Raw genomic sequence first — 13250 nt, 5'->3', positions numbered from 1 at the left:
AGAGGCCAAATAGAGCTAATTCTAATCCTGTGGGCATTGACTAGGAAAATAAGCTAACAGAGCTAGCTCTGAGGCAAATGCTAGTACTGTGGGGTTTGAAATGGGAGCAGAGACTAACAGAGCTAGCTCTGAGTCTAATGCTAGTACTGTGGGGTTTGTAATGGGAGCAGAGGCTAACAGAGCTACCTCTGAGTCTAATGCTAGTACTGTGGGGTTTGTAATGGGAGCAGAGGCTAACAGAGCTACCTCTGAGTCTAATGCTAGTACTGTGGGGTTTGTAATGGAAGCAGAGGCTAACAGAGCTACCTCTGAGTCTAATGCTAGTACTGTGGGGTTTGTAATGGAAGCAGAGGCTAACAGAGCTAGCTCGGAGGCTTATGCTAACAGCACTGAGGGAAGTGGGAGGGAGAGGCTAGCCCACAGAGGGAGGCACAGACAGCCAGCACTGAGCATGGAGCTTCATTCACTCGTACACTGCTAAACACAGAATACTGCAGCCTGCGCACACAGGGAGAGAGAGAGAGACAGAGAGAGAGACAGAGAGAGAGAGAGAGAGAGAGAGAGAGAGAAACACCAAAGGGGGAAAAGAGAAGAAGCATGGTTCGCAAAGTGAGTAAGAAAGAGTTTGTGTACTTGGATAGACCAAGTTTGTGTGTGTTGCCATGGAGAGAGGGAGAGTGAGAAAAACATTTTGTTAACATTAACGTGGTGTGAGAGACAGTGGAGTGCTGGTGTGTGTGTTCCTGTCAGAGGCTGTGTGTGTCCGTGTGTGTGTCTGTGTCTGTGTGAGTGTGTCCGTGTCTGCATGTGTGTGTGTGTGTGTGTGTGTGTGTGTGTGTGTGTGTGTGTGTGTGTGTGTGTGTGTGTGTGTGTGTGTGTGTGTGTGTGTGTGTGTGTGTGTGTGTGTGTGTGTGTGTGTGTGTGTGTACAGAGATGTGTCAGAGAGAGAGAGAGAGAGAGAGAGAGTTTAGGACATGATAGAATTACAGTAGAAGGAGATGACTGAGGTGGAAGTTACCTTCTGAATACTGTAGTATGTGGATGTTTCCCAGCAGTAAGACTCCACGAGGTGCTGGTTATTTTCTCCTCTTGTTGTGTATTTGATACAGGCTTTACAGGGTGGGTCATGTTGGCTGGGGAATGTGGGTACTACTCAGAACAGGGTGGGTCATGTTGGCTGGGGAATGTGGGTACTACTCAGAACAGGGTGGGTCATGTTGGCTGGGGAATGTGGGTACTACTCAGAACAGGGTGGGTCATGTTGGCTGGGGAATGTGGGTACTACTCAGAACAGGGTGGGTAATGTTGGCTGGGGAATGTGGGTACTACTCAGAACAGGGTGGGTCATGTAGGCTGGGGAATGTGGGTACTACTCAGAACAGGGTGGTGTTGGCTGGGGAATGTGGGTACTACTCAGAACAGGGTGGTGTTGGCTGGGGAATGTGGGTACTACTCAGAACAGGGTGGTGTTGGCTGGGGAATGTGGGTACTACTCAGAACAGGGTGGTGTTGGCTGGGGAATGTGGGTACTACTCAGAACAGGGTGGTGTAGGCTGGGGAATGTGGGTACTACTCAGAACAGGGTGGTGTAGGCTGGGGAATGTGGGTACTACTCAGAACAGGGTGGTGTAGGCTGGGGAATGTGGGTACTACTCAGAACAGGGTGGTGTTGGCTGGGGAATGTGGGTACTACTCAGAACAGGGTGGTGTAGGCTGGGGAATGTGGGTACTACTCAGAACAGGGTCGTGTAGGCTGGGGAATGTGGGTACTACTCAGAACAGGGTGGTGTTGGCTGGGGAATGTGGGTACTACTCAGAACAGGGTGGGTCATGTTGGCTGGGGAATGTGGGTACTACTCAGAACAGGGTGGTGTTGGCTGGGGAATGTGGGTACTACTCAGAACAGGGTGGTGTTGGCTGGGGAATGTGGGTACTACTCAGAACAGGGTGGTGTAGGCTGGGGAATGTGGGTACTACTCAGAACAGGGTGGTGTAGGCTGGGGAATGTGGGTACTACTCAGAACAGGGTGGTGTTGGCTGGGGAATGTGGGTACTACTCAGAACAGGGTGGTGTTGGCTGGGGAATGTGGGTACTACTCAGAACAGGGTCGTGTAGGCTGGGGAAGTACCCACATTTTTCCCATCCCTCTCTCCCTCCCTCCCTTCCTTTCTTCCTTTCTCTTTTACACACCCCATTTCTCTTTATCCCCCTCCTCTCCAAAAACGTTTTTTTTTATTTGTATCCTAATGTGAACCACATGTGATCACACTGTACTGGTTCTTCTCTCCTCCCCTGCGCTCCCTCTCTCCACACGCACAAATAAAATAATGGAGGGAGAGAGAGAGAGAGACGGGGGAGGGGGTAAAAAGAGATAGAGAAGGAGATAGAGAGGGGGTAAGAGAGAGAGAGAGGAATAGAGATAAAGAGAAAGAGAGAGAGAGAGAGAGAGAGAGAGAGAGAGAGAGAGAGAGAAAGAGAAAGAGAAAGAAGGAAGGGTGGACTGTGTGTGTGGGAATGTTCTTGTTATAACTGTGAGCTGGAGCTTTTTCATGCATTACCGCTCCACTGTGAATATCTCTGTGTCTGTCCTTGTCCCCTTCCTTTCTCTACCTTTTCCTCCCTCCCTCTTCATCTTTAACTCTGCATTGTTGGAAAAGGACTCGTAAGGAAGCATTTCAATCTTACTCTTACACCTGTAGTTTACGAAGCATGTGACAAACAACATTTGATTTGATATCTTTCCCCTTTTTTTCTCCTTCACTCCTTCCGTCTTTCTGATCCTGTCCCTCTGCTTGTTGTCGCAGGTGGTGACCCAGTGCTGTATGCAGAAATAGAGAAGTAGAAGAAAAAACGAAAGAAGGATGGTTGAAAGAGAAGTTCAAAGGAGCCAACTTCACCCCTGAACCCTCAGAAGAGGAAAAGGAGAGGAAAAACAGAGAGAGAGAAGGACATAAAGACAGAGATCCCCCCTAAACCCCTAAAGAGGACCTCGGGAGTAATGTCCCGCCGGAGCTCCGTAGGTGAGCTGGTGCCCAGGGACATCTCTGAGATCCTAGCCCGGGAAGGGAAGGCCCAACGTGGCCAAAAAAAGACCGGAGGGTCCCTGGGCCAGACCTTCAGCTGGTTGAAAGGAAGCAAGAGAAAGAAGAATGTCACTAATGGACAGAACAGGACGGGGAGTGGGATCGGGACTAAAGAGGGAAACGGAACCAAACATGGACAACACCAGAACAACTATACACCTAAAGGTAGGTCTGCATGGGTTAAAGGTGAGATAACGTTTTTTCCTTGGAATGTGTAGCAGAGGTTAAGCTGGACGTGGCTAGAGTGGCCTGTGACGTCACCTTGTCTGAGACGAGACTGTCTGTCGCACATGAATGATGACAGCTGAAGTGTTTCTGCTTCGACGGGTAGGGATGTTGATGTTGGTGGGATCATGGTATTGAATGCACGCTGGATGTTAGCAGGGCTGTAGTGTGTAGGTTATCACCATCAATCACATCTGACTGTCTCTAGGGTGGTAAATCAGGGCTGAAGCATGGACCACACACACATACACACACGCACGCGCACACACACACACACACACACACACACACACACACACACACACACACACACACACACACACACACACACACACACACACACACACACACACACACACACACACAGTGGGTTAATCCTCTCTTCTGTTTGTTGATGCGTTTGCTTGGTCACGTCAGCGGCACAGAGATTACCCACAATCCCCCATTTCCTGTTTTTGCTCTACCTCTAAAGCTGCCTCTTTCTCTCCGCTTCTCTCATTGTGTGTGTGTGTGTGTGCGTGTGCGTGTGCGTGTGCATGTGCGTGCGCGTGTGCGTGTGTGTGTGTGTCTGTGTGCGTGTGTTTGTTCCAGTGCAACTCCACACCACCATCCTCCTGGCTAGCCAGAGTGTCCTGCTACATCTGTTGATGCCTGGCTCTTTACTAACCAAACCAAGAGGGTTTCACATCTGTTGATGCCTGGCTCTTTACTAACCAAACCAAGAGGGTTTCACATCTGTTGATGCCTGGCTCTTTACTAACCAAACCAAGAGGGTTTCACAGCGCAACACCACACCTCTCTGAGACGCTTCTGGTTTCAGTTATATAGTTGAGGTCAGTGTTTATAGAGAAGAGAGAGGTGGGCAGTGCATTTCCTCTGCTTTACCCACTGTCTCCTATACACCGTGGGGCAAAAGGGATTGAGTGATTAAAGCTGTGTTTTTTTTGTTTGTGTGTGTGTGGGTGAGGTTCATTTGATGCAGAGAACTCTACCATGGCTACGGAGAAAATAAACATAGCAAGCGAAGAACCCTTGTGTGGATGGTGGGGGGCTGTAGTCTATGAGTGGAGACAGACTACAATCCTTCTGGTACTGGGGGGCTGTAGTCTATGAGTGGAGACAGACTACAATCCCTCTGGTACTGTCAAACCTGTCTGTCTGTCTGTCTGTCTGTCTGTCTGTCTGTCTGTCTGTCTGTCTGTCTGTCTGTCTGTCTGTCTGTCTGTCTGTCTGTCTGTCTGTCTGCCTGCCTGCCTGCCTGCCTGCTTGTCTGCTGGGAGGTCCAGCTATTATAACCAGTGGAAAAAGAGTAGAGTTGTTAAGGACTCCCTCGGGAGTCTATATACACTAACTAAAACAGAACAACATTTCCCTATGTTGGGCTAGGAAGGCCATTAGAAGGTCCATATTAATGAGTAGAACTTGATTTATGAGTAGTTTAAACATGGGTTGTATTTAGTTAGTTTAGGCCATGGGAATGTTACCAAAAAAGCTCATGGGAATATATTTGTATTTTATTTTTTATTTTTAATCCCAGCCCCCCCTATCCCCGCACGAGGCCTTTTGTCGTTCTGGTAAGCCGTCATTGTTCTTAACTGACTTGCCTAGTTAAATAAAGGTTATTACCAAAAAGCTGTGGGTGGTTCACTCTAGATGGGTCGTTCCATGTCATTTCAGCAAGCCATGACTCCCACCATCTCAGATTACTCTGAAGGTTTTTCTTTAGAAACAGATACGATTAGCATTCCTGCAACATTATTTTGTTGAGATATAATTTCATCTCTGAGAAATTAAAGCAAATTGACTATACCCAATGGACCATGTTAATTTAGGCCTATTAGGATTCATATAGTATTCAATAAACATAGAACCTAACGTCCGATTTGGACCAACCTTGTTTATAATAATGAGTTAGAGATGAGGAATCCAAAGAAATTGTCAAAAGCTACCCACAGACCCTACATATGCCCCCCCCCCCCCCAACAACCAGCATACAGAACCAGTTCGCTCTGTCTGACAAGTCATATGGAGCTGCAGCTTGGAGTATTGTTTCTTCATCTTTCGTCAAATCAAATCGAATTTTTTTTATTGGTCACGTAAATAGATTTGCAGATGATATCACAGGTGCAGTGAAAAGCTTGTGTTTCTATCTTCTAACAGCGCAGTAATACCTAGCAATACAAAACAATACGCACAATCTAAAAAAGTTACAAAGAAATTAAGAAACATGTCATTTCGTGATGTTTTTCCCCTGTTCAGAGAAATGTGTCCTTTAAATTGGTAGGATTATGTCCCATCCTACATTCTGGTAATACCAGGTTCTGACCACTAGATGATGCTGTTCAAGCTATGAGATGAAACAAGTTTGAAGAATCCCGATCAATGTCAAAGGGATTGTTCACCCAAAATACAAAATAACATTGGGTTCCTTACCCTGTCAGCAGTCTATTGACGAGGTATGACAACAACCCATGCCTTGGTTATGTTGGCCACTGTTTCAAATGCTAACTTTTTTTGCATTTTTGGCACAAATCCAATGCAAGTCAGTGGTACCTACAATACAATGTAAAGTCCATGGAGAATAAGAACACCTCCTCCCAGCTGCCCACTGCACTGAGGATAGGAAACTCTGTCACTACCGATAAATCCACTATAAGTGAGAATTTCAATAACGCATTTTTCTATGGCTGGCCATGCTTTCCACCTGGCTACCCCTACCGCGGTCAACAGCACTGCACATAACCGCCATCGATAAGAAACAGTACTGTGCTGCCGCATTCATTGACCTGGCCAAGGCTTTCGACTCTGTCAAACACCACATCCTCATCGGCAGACTCAGTAGCCTTGGTTTCTCAAATGATTGCCTCGCCTGGTTCTCCAACTACTTCTCTGATAGAGTTCAGTGTGTCAAATCGGAGGGCCTGTTGTCCGGACCTCTGGCAGTCTCTATGTGGGTGCCACAGGGTTCAATTCTCAGGCCGACTCTTTTCTCTGTATGCATCAATGATGTCGCTCTTGCTGCTGGTGATTCTCTGATCCACCCCTACACAGACGATACCATTCTGTCTACTTCTGGCCCTTCTTTGGACACTGTGTTAACAACCCTCCAGACGAGCTTCAATGCCATACAACTCTCCTTCCGTGGCCTCCAACTGCTCTTAAATACAAGTAAAACTAAATGCATGCTCTTCAACCGATCGCTGCCCGCACCTGCCCGCCCGTCCAGCATCACTACTCTGGACGGTTCTGACTTAGAATATATGGACAACTACAAATACCTAGGTGTCTGGTTAGACTGTAAACTCTCCTTCCAGACTCACATAAAAGATCTCCAATCCAAAATTAAATCTAGAATTGGCTTCCTATTTCACAACAAAGCATCCTTCACCCATGCTGCCAAACACACCCTCGTAAAACTGACTATCCTACCGATCCTCGACTTCGGCGATGTCATTTACAAAATACCCTACTCAATAAACTGGATGCAGTCTATCACAGTGCCATCTGTTTTGTCAAAAAGGCCCATATACTACCCACCACTGCGACCTGTACGCTCTCGTTGGCTGGCCCTCGCTTCATACTCGTCGCCAAACCCACTGGCTCCAGGTCATCTACAAGACCCTGCTAGGTAAAGTCCCCCCATATCTCAGCTCACTGGTCACCATAGCAGCACCCACTCGTAGCACGCGCTCCAGCAGGTATATCTCTCTGGTCACCCCCAAAGCCAATTCCTCCTTTGGCCGTCTCTCCTTCCAGTTCTCTGCTGCCAATGACTGGAATGAACTACAAAAATCTCTGAAAGTGGAAACGCTTATCTCCCTCACTAGCTTTAAGCACCAGCTGTCAGAGCAGCTCATAGATTACTGCACCTGTACATAGCCCATATATAATTTAGCCTAAACAACTACCTCTTCCCCTACTGTATTTATTTATTTATTTATTTTGCTCCTTTGCACCCCATTATTTCTATTTCTACTTTGCACTTTCTTCCGCTACAAATCTACCATTCCAGTGTTTTTCTTGCCTACCTGGTTAAATAAAGGTGAAATAAAATAAAATAAAAAAATGTTAGCATTTTCATGCTTCATGTTAAATTAATCCTATAGTATCAAAAAATGGATTGTGTAACTCAATGATGTTACTTCTAGATGATTTGGATATAAAGCACAAAAAAATGCTAATATAGGTACCATTATGAACTTGTTTATTTGCTCTCTTTTCTCGGCAGTGTGAATTGTTGAGACGCTGCTTTTTTTTCTCACACATGTTTTCTCTCTCTCTCTTTGTTTGTCTGTGAAATAAGAAAGAGAGAGAGAGAGAGAGAGAGAGAGAGAGAGAGAGAGAGAGAGAGAGAGAGAGAGAGAGAGAGAGAGAGAGAGGCCTAATTTCCTAACAGTGTAGTGGACCTTAAAAGGTACTTCCTCCTGCTGTTGATATTTCTAGAACCAGCTGGGTGTCTTTACACCACCAGACCAACTTGAAGAGCAGGAAGCTTCACACAAACCAACCTGTCTGTGTGTCTGGGAATGTACTATATGCAATGTGAGGTGTGTGTGCGTGCGTGCGTGCGTGCCTGTGTGAGTGCGTGCGTGTGAGCGAGTGATTAACGTGGGTCAATCGTTCAGTGAGACCATCACTTCATTAAACATTCAAACTCTTCTCTCTCTTTCCACTGTGACCTCCCCACTTGTGAGTCACTCTTTCCTGTTGCCTCTCTCCCTTGTGTATTAGTGTTACACAGTGTACCAAAACCTTTTTGATACTGGAACGGTTCGGTACTAGAAAATGTGTCTCACATCATATACGGATTGAGAGGATCCAGTCTGTCTAGTAATTTGTCTGAATCTGCTCAAGGGGGCAGTAGTAAGCTAGCCAGGCTACTTGTCTACTCAAGGGGGAAGTAGTATGCTAGCCAGACTACTTGTCTTCTCAAGGGGGCAGTAGTAAGCTAGCCAGTACAGGATACTTGTCTTCTCTAGGGGGCAGTAGTAGGCTAGCCAGGCTACTTGTCTGCTCAAGGGGGCAGTAGAGCCGTAGCTACTCAAGGGGGCAGTAGTAAGCTAGCCAGGCTACTTGTCTTCTCAAGGGGGCAGTAGTAAGCTAGCCAGTACAGGCTACTTGTCTTCTCTAGGGGGCAGTAGTAGGCTAGCCAGGCTACTTGTCTGCTCAAGAGGGCAGTAGTAGGCTAGCCAGGCTACTTGTCTGCTCAAGGGGGCAGTAGTAAGCTAGCCAGGCTACTTGTCTGCTCAAGGGGCAGTAGTAGGCTAGCCAGGCTACTTGTCTGCTCAAGGGGGCAGTAGTAAGCTAGCCAGGCTACTTGTCTGCTCAAGAGGGCAGTAGTAGGCTAACCATGCTACTTGCACTTGCGCATGCAACTGACCCAGCTGAGACACTTTTGAGAAGCAAGCGAGAGGAGAGAAAATGCCGACAGCATGGCTTCTTCTAAAGACAACATCATACCTCCATGGCTGCAGCTTGTTGACAAAACTGGCTCCAGATGTGCTTTGCTTACAGAGCAGATGAGGACCAGCCCACCGAATCAACAAAGGTGTAACAAAGCAGTGCAGTGCAAGGGAGGTTTAGTTGCAAAATGATTTAGATTTTTTTTGTTGCATTGTAACGTTATTCTACTAACAACTAAATTCTAATTATTTTTGAGTGACATGAACATATATTCAGCATGACATTCATGTGAGCATTATAATATGTGAAAGGCACTTATAATTTAGCTATGATAGCAATGTATTGAGACTACTTTGCGTTAGTCTCTGCTTGTTAGCAGCAGCCCGCTAGCCAGCCAGCAGCCATGGGCGGAGCATTGCACTCTGGGAGTTGTAGTCATAGTATGCTGTTTTTCTACGGTGTTTAAGCTTTAGAAATGAGCTTCAAAGTGTGTTTTTTTTTTATGTCGTTTCGGAACTAAAGTTTTAATTTAATACATACATTTATTATGCTGTAATGAATAATGAATTATAGGTCTAACGAACATCATTTAACCCAGTATTATTACCATAGATTTAATAAACCCTGATATGTATCAAGGAAAAAAAACATTCAGAATAATTGATATTTTCGTCTCTCTGTGTCACGGGTGTCGTAGGGTTTAGACCAAGACGCAGCGGGAAAATTTATACTCATCTTCTTTTATTAAAGGACAAAGAAGGAAAAACCAAAACGTATACAAAAACACGATGACAAAGCCCAGGCCGGTAAGGCACAAAGCTATACACAGCAACAATCTGCCACAAAATCCCATGATAAAACACACTCCTAAATATAGGACCTTCAATCAGAGGCAACGATAGACAGCTGCCTCCAACTGAAGGCCCCAACACCAATTAACTAAACATAGAAATACAAACGACTAGACTGAACATAGAACTAAACTAACATAGAACAATAACCAAAACCCTGGACTAATAAATCAAATACCCCTCTACATAAACAACCACCCCGAACCATATAAACCAAATACCCCCCCTCTCTACATGAACACATACACAAACACACCCTGAACCACATAAAACAAATACCCTCTGCCACGTCCTGACCAAACTAAAATAACAAATAACCCTGGTCAGGACGTGACACTCTGTTTCATAATTTTCTTTCAATTCACAAGAGGCTGAATGTATCTCACCGGAGAAAACATCAGAGCAAGCGAAACTGCGCCCCTCTGTCTCTGTATGTGTAGCCCATCTATCTGATGCTGTCTGGTCATAAAGAGTATGACATTGTTGCCGTCCGTAGCATTGAATGCAAAGGAAATCAGTGAGCATTTGACCTCCACTGATTAAAAAAAAAAGTATTAAAAAAATTGCCAATCAGCTTTGAGCTAAAATGAGTGAGCTCAACAATGAATGGTCCTGGCACACCCCCAAAAAAAGTGTCAAGGGAAATCAGTTTGGATTTGGCTTCACACCAATCACATCACATGACATGACATCACATCACATCGATAGCAATAGGTCATTGACAGAAACAGCTTAAAATGTTGCATCGCGTTGTTGTTGTTGTCCTCTGGTGGCCCTTTCCTAAATTAGCCATGATGGAGCTAAGGATTTGAACTTGTACTTTTACTTAATTTCTCCGTACTGGCCAATGATTATAACGGCAATTCTGATCCAACCATTAATTCATACATTGTTGTGCCCCTGACCTGAGAGGATGTTAGTTCAATATGTAGCTAGATGTAGAAGGCTAATGCTAATTGCTACTGCTAACTAGCTAACGTTAGCCATGAAATGAAGTTAGGCTAGTGATTAAGCAATTTAGCCAGGTAGCCTAGGACAACAAAAACTAAAAGCGTGTACTGTATGACAGTCATAGACCACTTCGGTGACATGAAAGAGAGGAGGATGGTATTGGCGTTTCTGTACAAGTAGGGTGAGTCAACATGTTTTTTCTACTTGCACGAACACACACACACACACACACACACACACACACACACACACACACACACACACACAGGACTACATTTTTTTGTTATCCTTTAGTTGGCACTGTATTAGACTAAGCATACAGTGCATTCAGAAAGTATTCAGACCCCTTGACTTTTTCCACATTTTGTTAAATTACAGCTTTATTCTAAAATTGGTTAGTTTCCCCCCTCATCAATCTACACACAATACCACAGAATGACAAAGCCAGAACAGGTTTTTCGAAATGTTTCCAAATGTATAAAATTTCACATTTATTTAAGTTTTCAGACCCTTTACTTGTTGAAGCACCTTTGGCAGCGATTAAAGCCTTAATTCTTCCTGGGTATGACGCAACAAGCTTGGAACACCTGTATTTGGGGAGTTTCTCCCATTCTTCTCTGCAGATCCTCTCAAGCTCTGTCAGGTTGGATGGGGAGCGTCGCTGCACAGATATTTTCAGGTCTCTCCAGAGATGTTTGATCGGGTTCAAGTCCGGGATCTGGCTGGGCCACTCAAGGACATTCAGAGACTTGTCCCGAAGCCACTCCTGCGTTGTCTTGGCTGTGTGCTTAGGGTCGTTGTCTTGTTGAAAGGTTAACCTTCACCCCAGTCTGAGGTCCTGAGCGCTCCGGAGCAGCTTTTTGTCAAGGATCTCTCTGTACTTTGCTCCGTTCATCTTTCCCTCGATCCTGACTAGTCTCCCAGTCCCTGCCACTGAAAAACATCCCCACAGCATGATGCTGCCACCACCTTGCTTCACCGTAGGGATGGTGCCAGGTTTCCTCCAGACATAACACTTGGCATTCAGGCCAAAGAGGCCAGAGAATCTTGCTTCTCACGGTCTGAGAGTCCTTTAGGTGGCTTTTGGCAAACTCCAAGTGGGTTGTCATGTGCCTTTTACTGAGGAGTGGCTTCCGTCTGGCCACTCTATCATAAAGGCCTGATTGGTGGAGTGCTGCAGCGATGGTTGTCCTTCTGGAAGGTTCTCCCATCTCCATAGAGGAACTCAGGAGCTCTGTTAGAGTGACCATCAGGTTCTTGGTCACCTTCCTGACCAAGGACCTTCTCCCCCGATTGCTCAGTTTGGCCGGGCGGCCAGCTCTAGGAAGAGTCTTGGTGGTTCCAAACTTCTCCATTTAAGAATGACGGAGGCCACTGTGCTCTTGAGAACCTTCAATGCTGCAGAAATGTTTTGCTACCCTTCCCCAGATCTGCCTCGACACCATCCTGTCTCGGAGCTCTACGGACAATTCCTTCGACCTCATGGCTTGTTTTTTGCTCTGACATGCGCTGTCAACTGTGGGACCTTATATAGACAGGTGTGTGCCTTTCCAAATCATGTCCGATCAATTGAATTTACCACAGGTGGACTCCAATCAAGTTGTAGAAACATCTCAAGGATGATCAATGGAAACAGGATGCACCTGAGCTCAAGTTCGAGTCTCATAGCAAACGATCTGAATACTTATGTAAATATAGGTGTTTTTGTTTTTTGTCATCATGTTGTTTTGTGTCAGGATTGTTTATCCCTACGTGGATTTTGACTTATGAGTTTCTTCGAGAGTAAAATGCGGTATTTTACTCAGTTCTGCGCTTGACTCTATCCTCACCTCCACATAACCGACACTGACAATACATTTGAAAATATGTCTAAAAGTCTGTTTTCGCTTTTGTCATTATTATTGCGTGTAGATTGATTTTGCGAGAAGAAAAAAAAAGTAATACATTTTGGAATATAAGCTGTAACGTAACAAAATGTGGATAAAGGGAAAAGGGACTGAATACTTATCCGAATGCCCTGGGAAATGAATACTTATCCGAATGCCCTGTAGGAGATTTGATGCTGTTGAAATGTTGAAGTTGAATTGTTGCTGGAAGCAGCTCCTGTTTTCTTTGCGACTTACAGTAACTCTCAGTGGTTCTAAATCAATAGTTGTTTAGTGGTCCGAAAATGTGGGGAAAACATTAACTTGCTTGACCCTGCTGCAGGTCAATGTAACTGTCTGTTACATTCAATATGTTTTCTGGACTTCACGGACAGAGGTTGCTCTCCGGTTTTCTGATGAAACAAAAGGTGGTGGTTGAATTTATTCTGAAACTGTGTCTTCTTATTGTCTCAGCCTTTAGGTCTATATATCACAGTGTCATGAACTAACAGGTTATAGAGCAAACAACCCAATTATCACCACACATAGTTGGAATAAGGCTTTTTTCCTGGCTTCCCCAGTGTTTCTACTGCACTGCTATTGGTACAATTATTTGGAATGCTTTGACTCTCGTATGGTTTTAGCATAACGAACATTGAAGATATTCTTCTGTTATTTAATTAGTGTTATATTTTTGGAAAGAAATTGAATGTGTGTGTGTGTGTGTGTGTGTGTGTGTGTGTGTGTGTGTGTGTGTGTGTGTGTGTGTGTGTGTGTGTGTGTGTGTGTGTGTGTGTGTGTGTGTGTGTGTGTGTGTGGCTGCTTGGTTGCCAGTTTGTGTCCAGAGTTATGTGATGTAGAGGAGAGACTC

The 13250-nt window shown here is 45.2% G+C and overlaps 1 protein-coding gene across 4 annotated transcripts in view; it reads left to right on the top strand.

Moving 5' to 3' along the window:
- Window positions 1–353: 353 nt before the first annotated feature.
- Window positions 354–13250, top strand: part of nhsl3 (NHS like 3) — an 87537-nt gene continuing 74640 nt past the window's right edge. Inside the window, exons 1-2 of one of the 4 annotated variants that reach the window (XM_045709863.1) lie at window positions 354–609; window positions 2806–3249. In XM_045709863.1, the coding sequence (XP_045565819.1) occupies window positions 3000–3249 (250 nt within the window). In that variant the 5' untranslated portion in view covers window positions 354–609; window positions 2806–2999. Of the gene's footprint in view, window positions 610–2388; window positions 2664–2805; window positions 3250–13250 lie in introns of those variants that run through there. The other 3 variants (XM_045709864.1, XM_045709866.1, XM_045709867.1) reach the window with 3 other exon arrangements.

This window comes from Salmo salar, chromosome ssa27 (assembly GCF_905237065.1).
Source record: "Salmo salar chromosome ssa27, Ssal_v3.1, whole genome shotgun sequence".
Classification (NCBI taxonomy): Eukaryota; Metazoa; Chordata; class Actinopteri; order Salmoniformes; family Salmonidae; genus Salmo; species Salmo salar.
Note: the sequence above shows the minus strand (reverse complement) of the source record. Positions and strands in the feature narration are given on the sequence as shown.